The following is a 14,302-nucleotide window of genomic DNA, read 5'->3' on the forward strand; positions in this document are numbered from 1 at the left end:
AGTGTGTGAGTGACAGCTAACAGCTGAGGCAGTCAGTCAGTTCGTGTCTGACAGAGTTGGTGCCTGTCAGAGTCTGAGGCAGGGAGCCTGACAGAATCTGAGAGAGTCAGTTCGTGCCTGACAGAGGCTGAGAGGGCAGCTGATTCTTTGAAGGAGCTTGAGACAGTGGCGGGAAAGTCTTTCAGAGAGAACAAGCTGACTGCAAGCTCGACAAAAACAACCAGGAGGGCTGTGTGTGGGACAAGTGTGAGTCAGTCAAGACCTGAACGGTCACAGACACCTATATACATCTCTGAAGAACTAGTGAGGTGGTTGAGGGAGCAGATGTGGGTCTAAGAAGTCAGAAGGGCTAGGAGTAGAGGCTCCAGTCGACGGGTGAGACTTGGCACATCATACCCAAGAGGCCAGCCTTTGCTAGAGGTGGAGTGTGTATTATATGTGAACTGTGAAACTGAGAGACTTAAGAAAGAAAAAGTTATTGTAAAGCCTGAAACAACTGAGCAATGTGTTAGCCTGTGTAAATATCTCCCATATCCCCAGTTAAGACTTTGTGTTATAATAAATATCTGTGGTTCATGTTAAAGTTTCTCTGGAGCCTATATTTGGGAAAAACTAACTATACTGCTGTGGTCCCCTATGAAGTGAATTCTATTTCCATCAGATAACAAAGTAAAATACCCCGAAGAGACTAAGATAAAGAGATCCAGTGAGGCCGTGAGGCGGGCGCTGCTATAGCCTGCCTTCCCTACCCCGCTGCCTGGCCACTTTCACCTTCCCAGGTCTGCGCAGATCTGGGAAGGTGAGAGCAGTGGGCCGGGGCACCCTAGGCAACCACCTACCTGGCCTACTCCTACACGCTGGCCCTGGGTATAACTCATCTTGTTCTGCATGGCCCTGGGTATAAAACCCATGTTGCTCTGCATGACTTCAAATGCTATGAAGAGTGAGGGGAGTGGCAGGAAAATGCCTGATTTGGAGGGTAGATTCTGTGGCATTGTACCCTGCTGAAGCCCTTCCTTTCTGCAAACCCTACTCTTCTCAGGCTCCACCCCTAATATCTCCAGGTATTTCCCAACCCAGAACTGGCAACTTTCCTTGGCACCTATGTTGTCTTCTTCTAGTGTCATGCCAACATGTTTCTGTTCACCCAGGTTTTAATTAAAGAGTTGATTTTTAATGCTACTTTAATTGCAGACATTTATTTTAAGTTGTAAGTGACCTGTTTATATGGTCTATGTTTTTATACAGTTAGGTTTTTTAATGCTAGATTTTAATTAATGCTCCTTTAATGTTTAGTTTTTATTATTTATTTTGTAAGCAACCTTGGTCAGGTTCTGGGAGTGGCAGCCTACAATTTTTCCAAATAAATCATTTATTATTATGGCATGCTCAACTGTCTGTAGCAAGATAAGAAATAAATACGGCTGTGACTTCAGAGATAGTTTAGCCCAGGCGTGGCCAGACTGTGGCTCTGTCACACATATTGTGTGGCTTTTGAAGCCCCTACCACCCCATCTTGCAGAAGGCATTTGTCTCTTTAAATCACTTCTCCAAGCCAAGACAGCTGGTGGTTTGGAGAATACATTTAAAGTTGCTTTCCCCCCACCTATTCTACCTCCCCCTCCCCTGTCTATTTTCCTTCTTTCCTTCCATCCCTTCCCTTCCCTTCCCTCCAACATCTCACGTTCATGTCTTGTGTCCACCCCTAGTCTAGCCATTAGGTAGACTAACCAGTCAGGTTCAAGGATGGTAAATGTACCTTAACCAGTGCTTGCCCACATACCAGCAATCTGTTAAATCCTCTTTGTTTACTTATCTACTTCATTTATTGTTTACCTTTTATGTTGAGACAAGGCAGATCACAGAATTATAAAAATAATGCAATAAAGACCATTATAATACATACAATATATAATGCAATAAGAATTATACAATTAGAGTACAATGGAATAGAGATATTATCATAAATCCAATGAACACTGCAATATGGGAGAGGAAAGAGAAAACTGTCTTAAAATTTTCACAATTAAAAATGACAGTCCTATTCCCAATATTAAAAGTGTCCTGCTTCACAGTTTCATTTTATCACATCCCTACTGCCTCCTGAAAAGGCCTTCCCCAGTCAATTCAGGTTCTTCCCTGTTTAGAATACTGTCTGCCAGCTCTCCATAGCAGATGGCCAATGGTTCTCAAGCAGATAAGGGACCAGAGAGATAATAGAGGTGCTAGTAGTGTATCAGTATCACTTTTTGACAATCTGCCCTGTTTGGGCATTCAACACAGCAGGGTTTTTACAGATCTTGATATGCTGGACAGTGTTAAACAGCAGGCCCATGTTTCAGACCTGCCAGGTAGCCACTTCCTGTGATTAACAAAACTTCCCATATGTGCACAGCCTAGCTGGGGTTATTCAGTGGGGGAAATGCACTCTCCATATGCTTAGAGACATTTTCTTCCATCATTATAGCTTATTATCTGCCAGGACTAGCGTTCTATACAAGTTTCAGGGCCAAGGCCAAACTCAAAATCAAACATTGGTCAGTGGCCCGTAGATACCACAAAGATGAAGCAGAAGATAACCCACAAGCACATGTTTTCAACAGGGTGTCAGATAAGATCAGAAGAATACGCTGTCATCTTGGGTAATCAACAAGCTTCACCCACCCAGAAAATCAGTTGAGAACTCCTTATGAACCCTAAGACAATCACATGGGGATTCTCCACTCTCCCAGGCACTTGAAACAAGAAGGGAGGAGGGAACTGGGGAGGAGGAAAAAAGGGAACCAAGCCTATATAAGAGGATGGAGGATACTAAAGGCAAGCCTTCCGGCCCCATCAGTGCCCTCCTATAGAAGCTGCAAAAGACCATTTATTTATTTATGCTAAGCTGCTGTCTTGCCTTCTTTCAGTTGCTTGGAAAGGCTCAGCAAATCCTCTCCAAGAAGAGGAATGCTGAGAATGTTTGATGGAGGCTTTAAACAATGGAGAAAAATAATGCAATTTACAGTCCCTTAAGCACACACACATGTGCACACATACACACAACCAATGAAGCGCAAGGGAACACTCCAGATTGCTGGTATTCTTGCAGAAAAGGTGGGGGGGGGGACCATCAAGTTACAGCTGAGTTCAGGGCCGACCCTAGACTGTCTGGCACCCTAGGCAAGGCTAACTTCTGGCACAGCCTGCACTGATAACGTCACTGAGTCACATGGGGGTGCCCAATCCTGTGCCCCCAGAAGACTGGTGCCCTAGGCAATCACCTAGTTTGCCTAATAATAATAATAATATTTTATTTTTGTATCCCGCCCTCCCCACCAAGCGGGCTCAGGGCGGCTAACAGACATGGGAGTCCCATGATTCATATAAAACAACATAAACAATTTTAAATATATCAATTACAAATAAATTATTTAAATAGATAAAATATATAAAATAGGTGCTAAAATACTGTAATCATAATGTACACAAGATGGCTAGATGTCCGCTCGTTGGATTAATCAGGTTCTATCTCAAAAGCCAGCTGGAAAAGAAATGTTTTGCAAGCCCTGCGGAATTGGTTCAGGTCCCGCAGGGCTCGCACCATCTCTGGAAGGTCGTTCCACCAGCGAGGGGCTATCACCGAGAAGGCCTGCTCCCTAGTAGCCTTCAACCTAACTTCTCTTGGCCCAGGGATTGTTAGTAAGTTCTAGTGGCAGGTCTGGCCTTGGCTGACTTAATGCGACCTCAGCAAGTGGTTTTCAAGGCAAGAGAGTAAGCGGAGGTGGGTTGCCACTGCCTTCCCCTGCAGTCTTCCTTGGTGGTCCCCCACCCAATACCAACCCTGCTCAGCTTCCAAGATCTGACAGGATCGGGCTATACCATGCTGCCTTCCCTTCCCTTTCAGAAAAGATATTAGCCTAAAAAACCATCCCTGAATGATCCACCTTCTAAGACCAAGTTAGTAGGTGAGTAAGCAGCCCCCAGACTCAGGATGGTAGAAGCAACACAAAAAGTGAAAGGGAAGCAACCTGTAGTGTAGCATTCAAGAGGAGTAAATACAGTCCTCCAGTTTCCTTCGGTGTAGCATACTACTACACTTTGGGGAGGGACGGTGGCTCATTGGTAGAGCATCTGCTTGGTAAGCAGAAGGTCCCAGGTTCAAACTCTGGCATCTTCAACTAAAAAGGGTCCAGGCAAATAGGCGTGAAAAACCTCAGCTTGAGACCCTGGAGAGCTGCTGCCAGTCTGAGTAGACAATACTGACTTTGATGGACCGAGGGGGGTCTGATTCAGTATAAGGCAGCTTCCTATGTTCATAGTGTGTAGAAGGTCTTTCTCGCCCTTTGCCTGGCAGGAATTTGCAGTGATTGGCATTGTACAGAGGAGGCGCACAGCATGATCTGGAGACAGCACAAAGTTTACACTGCCAGACTCACAGTCCAAGACAGTCCTGCCAGGAAGTCAGCTAATGCCATCCTGGAATCTCTGTGGGCGCTCGCCTGACCCTGACAGCCGACCAACAAAGAGCTTACACACAGAGTCGGGAATACTGAAGGTGCCCTTGCTGCACATTCCTTCCTCTGCTGCCTGCTCAGCCTCTGAGTCACAATGAACAGGGCTGCAGCCGCTGGTCAAGCGTGGCGCCTTCTGTGAATCAATTGTGGGGCAACAGGTGTTTCTTTGGATTGCAAGAAAGTCATGTCAAAGGGCCAAATCAATTCCACACTCCCATTTCTGTTCTCAGTCACAATACGGTGTGCTCACTGCATCCATGCCAGTGGCATTGTCCGTGAGGCTGACAGCAATACCATCTCTCCATTGCAAATTCATGGCTGCCTCTTCATATGCACAGTATTTTAATTAAGCAGGCATTACATTTCTCCACACTGCTAGTGCTACAGGAGCACCATGCCGCCAAATGCTCTTTCAGCAGCAGAAAGTAGAAGCACAATGGGAGAAGCAAACAGTGGAGAGTTATGAGCCACAGAGGAGTATGTAACCCAAAGAGTTCTGGGGCTGGACATGGGAGGCAAGTTCAGCCATGGGCAAAGTCTGTGTCATTAACAGAGAGAACAAATGAAAGAACAAGTAGTACCAAGTGCTCTATATACTGAACAGTGCTCAGAAACTCCTAAATAATAATGACAGAGAAGCAGAGAAAGCAGCAGACATCACAAAGGCTGAGGAAGAGGAGAAAACTTAAAATCCTTATAGGGTACCTAGATTCCTAGGGTTAGCAGTGACTAGATCTATATATTCTTGACACTATCCTAAACAAATGCATGCTTGGCTTGAAAGGTGGGATTAGCTGCAGGTTCTCCCTATGTCACTGTACCTGGACTCAATCCAGAGAGGCAAAGGGCCAGAAAAGAGTTGGCCAGCATCAGGCAGTAGAAAGTTCTCAAAGGGTTCCAGTAAAAATCAAAAGGGCCAGAGACAACAGGCCCAGCCATGAGAAAGCAAGAACTAATGCACAGGGGTAGGGGGACAGATATAGTAGAGTGAATAAATCAGGAAAGCTCAAGCTTATGGCTCAAAAAAATGAAATAAGGACAACCCTTTCCAAGAGGAGGATGAAGGGTTAAATCCTTTCTTTCTTCATTGCATGGCCTCCAAGGCAAACTGAGGTTATATGAGCCTACAATTGGCATTTTATGGACGACCAAGAACTATGCTCTTCTGTTGAGCCTTCAGTCTAGGTGAGATCTGCCCACAAAAGAACTTGTAGTCTCTTGGTACAAGGTCATGGTGCTGGGACCTGGCCAGTAGAAGGTCTGGTTCAAGACCCACCCATCCGCCCTGCACTACACTAACCAAGTGGGTGGAAGAAGCCATAGCCAGAGTTTCTTAAGTCATTTGTTATAGCATCTGTCACAAGTGGACTTACTCCAGAACAATTACACCAGGCCAGCTGCAAGTGGTCATGTAGGCACACTGGAAGTTCTCTGTAGAAATATTATCCATGCTTTATCCTTTGCATCCAAGATTTCAAGCGTGGTCAGATCTGAGGGTTTTTACAACATTAGATCACTAGCTCTGTGGATGCTGGATGCTAACAAAGCTGAGAATTCTGTTCACCACTACAAGACAGGAGACTGATTGAGAGTGGATGACTGTCCACTCCCAAGATACATAACAGTTATCAGGGCTTTTTAAAGCAGAACACAGTTGCGGCTGGCTTGCATCAGGGGTGTGGCCTAATATGCAAATGAATTCCTGCTGGGCTTTTTCTACAAAAAAGCCCTGTGTGAAACAATGGTGCTGTTGGGGTGTGTGGCCTAATATGCAAATGAATTCCTGCTGGGCTTTTTCTTTTTTTTTAAAAAGCCTTGACATTCAATATCAATTTCATTTTACACAGATATGGTTATGCCCCTGCCCTTCCCCACCAAAGGCATGTTATGGTTTAATGGTAGTTGTTATAGATATTACAAATGAGCTTTAAAGTACTTTTTAAAAACACACATAAGGATTTTATTTGTTTCTTATATTATATATCCGCAGCCCTCACTATGGGCCAGACCAATTTCCCCTTTCCAACTGGATTATTGATTTCAGCTGCTTTTGAATAATTGAGAAGCGTGTGGGTTGAGCATCTTGGTCCTCCGTGAAGGGTCTGCAGCAGTGAAGACATGTGGGATGGAGGAAGCTTCCCCGGTTCCTAGATGGGAGGATTTATTTCATCTCCTGGGAGGCTCACTGGGAAGTCCAGCTTGGAGCATCTGTGTGTTCTGTGTGAGGGGGCGGGGAAGGGAGGGAAGGGTTTAGGTGTCATTGCTCAAATGTCCCATTAGTGATTCTATGTGCAGTCAGCAACTCGAGGAGTTGTGCTATAAATATTCATCATGGCATCCATTAACTCTACACAGTCCCTTTAAGCACAATGATGCCCTTGGTGGGGAACAGTTGAAAGGGACCTAATGTGATTTTGCCTCCAGCAGGAAAATCTGTTTAAGGAAGATTATATACACATGCAAAAAACCCCAAATATATATGTAGTCATGCCCCAACATACTAATGTTCTGCAATAACATTTTACTGCTGATTACCACTGGGAGTGTATTCACAAAGTGTATGGTTTGCACTTAGGGTCACCAGCCTCCAGGTAAGGCCTAGAGATTTCCCCCTATAACAACTGATCTCCAGACAATAGAGATCAGATCACAAAGAAAATGACAGCTTTGGAATGTGGACTCTATTGCATTGGATTCTGCTGAAGTCCCTGCCCCTTCCCAAACCCTGCCTCCACAGGATCCAACCCCCTAAATCTCCTGGTATTTCCAAACACAGAGCTGGCCACTCTCTTCCAATAGTAGTTTGGGGTTAAATCAGAAAATTCAATGGTAGAACATCAGGAAGAACAACGATTTATATTTGAAGAAGTGACTTCTTCCATATGTACCCCCTCCCATCGTGTATAGAGATAAAGAGTTAAATCCCTTCTTCAAGGACCATCACCCTCTAAGGAGGAATTGGTCACCACAAGAAGAAACAAGCAGGGTACATATAAAAGAACACCCCAAAGCTGTTAGGGTATTTTTATTTATATATATATAAATCACCTTTTCACCACAATGTAGGGCTCTAGGCAATTTACAACTCATAAAAAGAAGTTAAAAACAAAGACCAAAGAACAGCTATGTTACTTCAGATGGCATCAGATATTTTACTACCCCACTCCAAACTGTGCTGTAAACTTGCAGGCAGGTGAGGAGTGATCCAAAACAAAGATGGAGGAGAAAAGAAGAGGAGGGTGTCAGCTATGATGGAACCATCACTGTCCTCAACTAAAGGCCTGGCAAAACATTTCTGCCTTACAGGCCCTGCAGAATTGCATCAAGTCCCACAGGGCCCTGGTGATATTTGGCAGAGAGTTCCACCAGGTCAGGGCCAGGGCTTTTTTGGCCTGGTAGAAGACAGCCGGATATCTTTAGGGATTGGGATCACCAATAGATTGTTCTCAGCAGAGCATAGTGCTCTTCCGGAGACATACTGGAGGAAGTGGTCCCAAAGATATGCAGATCCCAGACCACTCAAGGCTTTAAAAGTAAAAACCAAAACCTTTAATCTAACTCAGTATCCCACTGGGAGCCAGTATAGCTGGTGCAGCACAGGTTGTACATGCACTGTCTGTGGCATTCCCATCAGGACTTGCGCTGCCGCATTCTGGACCAGCTGGAGCTTCTAGGTCAGTCTCAAGGGCAGGCCAGCATAGAATGAGTGGCAGCAGTCTAACCTGCAGGTGGCCATTGCATGGATTACAGTGGCTAGATCAGGGCACAACAGGAAAGGGGCCAGTTGCCGAGCTTGGGTGTAGATGGAATAACACTAGCCTGGCAATATTCGTGACCTGGGCCTCCATAGTCAAGAAGGCATCCAAAGTCACACCCAAACTCCTGATGGATGGCACCATATCAATGGCATCCCATCAAGAGTGGGAAGTCTGTGCCCCAACCCCAAAGCCCCCCTCCCACCAGAAAACCTCCGTCTTTACCAGAGTCAGTCTCAACCTGCTCTTTTTAGGCACCCCACCACAGCCTCCAAACCCTCAGCCAGATTATCAGGGGCAGTATCCAGATGGCTGTCCACAGGGCTTTTTTTTAGGCAGGAATTCCTTTGCATATTAGGCCACACACCCCTAATGTAGCCAATCCTCTTGGAGCTTACAGTAGGCCCTGTACTAAAAGTCCTGTAAGCTGTTGGAGGATTGGCTATATCAGGGAGGTGCAGCCTAATATGCAAAGGAGCTCTTGCTAAGAAAAAAAAAAAAAGCCCTGGCCATCCAGTAACAGATCTGGCTGGGTGTCATCAGCGTACTTTATCTGTACGCTGTGGTGGAAGAATGGCAAAAGGAGCCTCATACGTCCCTAAAAACTGCCTGTGCCTGCCACAGAGATCTTCACAGGCAGCAATAGCTCACTCCAGGGACTCGATCTGGCCTCTGGTTTCTGGCATCCATAACAGATTTTAATTAAGGTCTGATTTTATAAAATTTGTGTGTAGTTTCACCCACAAGGAAAAGGGAAATATTCCAAAGTTGTAAAGATAGAAAAATGTTACATCTCTCTATGGATGTATGCAGCGTCCTGGTTTGGCCTGGATGTATGCACTCCAATATTATGGTGGCCTTTGCTATTAGGGGACACCAACGTGGTTATGCTGTCTGAAGGGTTAATTCTTACGTCTGAATATATTTCTGGCTCCTAGTCCACTGTTCAAAAAGGATTCTCTGAGAATAAAGATGCTGGCCATACCTAATTATACAGAATCACATAAATGTAATTTAGATCCAAATGGGCAGCCGTGTTGGTCTGAAGCAATAGAACAAAGCAGTGGACAAGTGGCACCTTTAAGACCAGCTAAGTTTTATTCAGAATGTAAGCTGCTGATGAAGTCTGCTTAAGAGCATACGAAAGCTTATATTCTGAATAAAACTTAGTTGGTCTTAAAGGTGCACTTGTCTACTGCTTAGTTCTATAAATGTAATTTGTGATGGCACTTGCAGATTTCTCAGAGTTCTTGTAAGAGAAATGGTATCTTTCCAGAATTATCCTGTCTAAGCAGCGCATAATGTATCAAAGAACCCAATACTAACTTTGCTATACCTGGCCCTCTCTGCACTGTAGAATGGCAGAGATAAGATGTTTCACTTGCACACTCATATACATCCTTTGAAAACTGTAACACAACACAATCCTCCTCACTACAGGATAACCCTTTCCTAATTTAGACATCTCCCATGTTTGGTCTGAAGGCACATGATGAAGCTCCAGTTGAATAAATAGTACTCCTATCAGTCACCTATGGGTTATTTTAGCTTGCAAAAGGCTTTACAACGTGCATTTGGTCTGCCTTCAAAGCACTGTGTACTGGGTTACTATTATCCCCATTTTAGAGGAAGAAAACTGAGGATCAAAGCCATGGAATGCATCCATGCTCAAGTTCTCCAACCACAGGAACATACTGGTTTAAGTATTATTCCTTTTCCTTTCTCTGCTGCCCAGGATCATAAAATGGCCATTCCCCAACAGTCCTAAGTAATTCCAGCAGAAACTGTCGGAGCTGAAGAAACATCTGCCTAAAGGCACTGTTAAATTGTGGGATGGGGTGACTGATCCAATTCCTGACCTGCCACCCTTGGACCATTTCCCATCCTGTGTGCTTTCCGCTTGCCAATGCCCCAACATAAATGACCCTGTGAAATCCAGAAACAATGTGGCTGAAACAAGGCTAACAGCAAGCACAACAACCAACCAATGGGGGGCTCCAGGGGATTGAGTGGGTCACAGTATCTCTGCTGAGGAGGCCCAGGGGCTTGCTTGGGGGAGCCTGCACAGTGATTAGGAGCTTCATGCAATGTATTCCTCTCTGGGCAGGGTTAGAGGGCAGGCCGTGCCTAAAGCAAAACATCTCCCAGCCATGTGGGAACACGCACACTTAAGAGAGTCATCAGAATTCCCTCACTCCTGCCAATTAAAGGCAGATAATCTCACTCTAGTCATTTGGGACTACAAACCTCCTATTCAAACTACAAACTCCTATTCAAACTACAAGCATAGACCTTCCAAATATATTTGCAAAACCAACACAATGAGAGGTTAATGTCCCCAAGACCTGGCTTTTCCAACATGCTCCTCTGCCACACAGCCAGTTTCCCACATCTTAAAATAATACATCTCTCCTATGCAAGGCAGAGCAAAGAGAGAACACCAGCACACAGCATCTTTGTGTTGTATCCTGGAGATGATAAAAGAATTAAGAGGATGATGCTACATTTCTCCTCCTGGAAGCAAAGATTATAGTCCATCCTAGCTCTGTGGGAATCAGTGGCTGGCTATGAATTCAACCCAGGGAAAACTGAGACCCTGCCCTCAAATCCAACCATGATGTAAATGCACTTGCCAAATGCATCTGCATTTGTTTCTGGAAAGTGATCAGAATTTTACCTTCCAGGATGAAGGAGGAAGGGGGGGGCGGGACAACAGGATGAATTTGAGAAAATAGCTCTTATGCATGAAAGAATAAAATATACCAGCTAGGTCATTAGTGGAATTCCTACTAGTGGGAGAAGCGAAACGGGAAAAGTAAATAGACTCTTAGGACGATGGTTAGCAACACAATAAATGCAAACTCTGGAAATATCAAAGGCAGGTCAAAGATTACATTCTCTCTACAGAAATATTATAAATATTTAGGGATGGGCAGTGAAGAATGCAGAGAGAGTTTGTGTGTCCACCTTTCCACCCTGCAAATAGTGTATCAAAAACATCATAAGAATGGAATTTTAAAAAATAATAAACACCCCCACTTGGTCAAAGAAAACCAAGTATTACCACCATCAGCATCTTCCGCCAGTCCTTATAACCGCTCAATCATGGCAAATCATAGCAGGGAGGCAGCCTCTGGTAAATACCTTAGCAGCAGCAGCAGCGGAGGAAATATTACTGATCACACATGTCACATGTTCCAGTCCCAGAGAGGAAAGACACAACTGGCACATGTTTTAATTATAGCAACCAGGGAATGAGGCAGAGGCTGTTGAAGTCACAGGCGCAGTTTCCAATTCAGAAGCCAAAATCTACCAAACGTACGCTAATTCTGGCCAAGTTGGAATAGGTGCTGCCCGCAGGCAGGAGGGCTTGGACTACCTGCTCAGCCTCTCTTCGCGCGCGCCCCATCTGTGCACATGTTGCTATATAAGGAGAAAACGTTACAAGAGGCGCAGGCCCGCGAGGCTGCAAGGCAACTCACCAGCTGACCGGCTGCGGGCTGAGCTGCTGGTGCAGCGCCACGGAGAAGCCAAAAAAACTGCCGTTCTCGCCATACTTGAGGATGGTTTCGCTCACGTCTAAATTGAAGGCGGAACTCTGCGGGAGGTAGAGGCTGAGGAGGCAGAAGAGCCAGCCGAAGGAGAGCGCCCCCGGCATGCTGGGCAGCGGGCGCAGGGCTTGGGAATTGCGGCGGCAACTATTCGCAGGCTTCCCCCCCACCCCGCTTTGCGTAGCAGCTTCAGCGCGTCGGCCGGCTCTGCCACTCGCCCTCTCGCTTTCTTGGCCGGCTGCTGCCCGCCCGGCCAGTTGGGGATTGTGGAAATTCTCAGGCGCCCTTGCTTCACATCTCTGCCCTCTCCCCGCCCGCCCTCCTCCTCCTCCTCCTCCTCGCTCTCTTTTTCCATTCTGTCTCGCAGCTAGGAGGAGCGCCGCTTCCATACGGCAAACACGCCCCCTGCCTCCAACAACACAGCCGCTGCTGCAGATGATAGGAGAGAAAGAGACAGAGAGATCCAGGAGGGAAAGCAGGTGGGGAGAAACCCGGAGCCACAAATCCCAGCCTTGTCTCCTGCCTGCCTGGGCTGTCATTCAGCAACTTTTGGGAGGAAGGAAACTCTAACGCAAGATCCCATCAAGGATATATGCCTTCGATCTAGAATGATAGGAGTCAAGCAGAATTCTAGAGAAGTGGTTTCGAGAGGGGTCGCGCTTTCCACGGTATAGAGTCGTTTTAGAGTTGCCGGGGGCCTGGAGATCTCCCGCTTTTACAACTGATCTCCAGCTGGCAGAGATCAGCTCCCCTGGAAAAAATGGCTGCTTTGAAGGGTGGACTCTATGCCATTGTTCCATGCTGAAGTCCTTCCCCACACCAAATCCCACCCTCTCCTGTATCCACCCCCAAAATTTCCAGGTATTTTCCAACTGAGACCTGGCAACCTAACTTGTTTATTCTGCGCCACTGTCACTTCCAAACAAGCAGGTCTTTAAAGAACACAAATACCTATTAATCAAAGGTAAAAGCGATTATGAGCAGTGATTTCCCTCTTTGGAAAAAAAATAATCTGATTGGCAACAGGGTGGAGTAGTGGTTAATGTGCTCAACTACTCTTCCTCAACCTCACCTACCCCACAGGGTTGTTGTGAGGATAAAACAGAAGAGGAGAGAACTGCTACTTTGTTCCAACAGTAATTTCCATGGACCAGGAGGGGAGGGGTGTATATGGAGTATGACTTTGCTGCCTTTCTCACCCCAGCACAAAATGTCCCCTGAAATGCTGCTCCTGGGTGATAGAGAACTTTCTGGAGTATCATACATTTTGTAGCAGGAGGGGGGAAATCAACAAAAATCTCTCCCTCACATTCTGTTTGCAGAAATCCTCCATGAGATCCATGCCTGCCATGTGCTCCTTCGAAGAGTAATAGGATTCAAATGTAGTAAATAAGCTTTAGAAAAATGTGTGACTGGCCCAAGATCACCCGGAGAGCTTCCATGGCAGAGTGCAGATTCAGACAGGTCTCCCAGATCATAGCACAACATTCTAAGAACTGCATCCTGTTGGCAGTCCAACAGCAACCGTCAACTAACTTGGGTCCAACATCAAGGGTCTACAAACTAAACAGCAAGGTTTCATTGCATGAGTCACTGATGTCACAGTCTCTCAGCCTGTATTTGAATAACTGAATATGGAATTGAATAAAAGCTGGCCTCTGATGTCTAATGATCAATAGATCCCCTCATCAGCCCACACAAAATGTTTGATGGATGGCAAACAAAATATGTTTGTTAAACAAATATGGGTGTCAAACAAAATCACAATTACCCAGGGCTTTTAATAGAAAAAGCTCAGCAGGAACTCATCTGCATATTAGGCCACACCTCCTGATGCCAAGCCAGTCGGAACTGCATTCCTGTGCGTTCCTGCTCAAATAAAGCCCTGCCTGTTATACATGTCATGAGGGTGCCATCATGACTAGCCTCTTGTGAACACTGCCCTATGTTCTTTAGAACTACTTACCACATGAATCAGAACTGTCATCCAGAGAGCCTCAATATTCTCTTGAATGTTCTTGGCAGCCGCTGGAGGGGTATGTGTCATCCCTCTTATGGTGTTAGTGATCCACATAGCAAGTGATTCTAAACACAGCAGCTGGCAGATAGGAATCACTCCCAAAAGGAGGCTGTGTTTTCCCGTATCACCCTGACGTTTAATTCCATGTTGGGGCGCTTAATGTCACAGCCAAATTGCTTGCACGCTTACCGAATTGCTTGCACTTGGTCCACAGTTCTGTCTATCTGCAATGCATTTGGTAAGAACAGCTGATATTTATACCTCTGCTTTTCTCCCCTACAAGGACCCATAGTAACTCAAAACATCATTCTCCTCTCCGCCATCATATACTCATAACAACTTTGTGAGGTAAATTGGGCTTAGGGGAATGACAGGCCAACAGTCAACCGGCAAGGCAGAGTGGGGATTTGAACCTGGGTTTCCTTGATTGTATTCTAATCACTATGCCATGCTGACCATGGCCCACTCACAGTGTGCCAT

The 14,302-nt window shown here is 45.7% G+C and overlaps 1 protein-coding gene across 3 annotated transcripts in view; it reads right to left on the minus strand.

The window, feature by feature from the left end:
• The window catches only part of ITGA7 (integrin subunit alpha 7), a 79,824-nt gene extending 67,915 nt beyond the window's left edge, over window positions 1-11,909 (minus strand). For all 3 annotated transcript variants that reach the window (XM_060253449.1, XM_060253450.1, XM_060253451.1), the window contains exon 1: window positions 11,734-11,909. In XM_060253449.1, coding sequence (XP_060109432.1) covers window positions 11,734-11,909 — 176 coding nt within the window. The remainder of the gene's footprint in view (window positions 1-11,733) is intronic.
• Window positions 11,910-14,302: the final 2,393 nt, after the last annotated feature.

The sequence above is a fragment of the Heteronotia binoei genome, chromosome 13 (assembly GCF_032191835.1).
Source record: "Heteronotia binoei isolate CCM8104 ecotype False Entrance Well chromosome 13, APGP_CSIRO_Hbin_v1, whole genome shotgun sequence".
Lineage (NCBI taxonomy): Eukaryota > Metazoa > Chordata > Lepidosauria > Squamata > Gekkonidae > Heteronotia > Heteronotia binoei.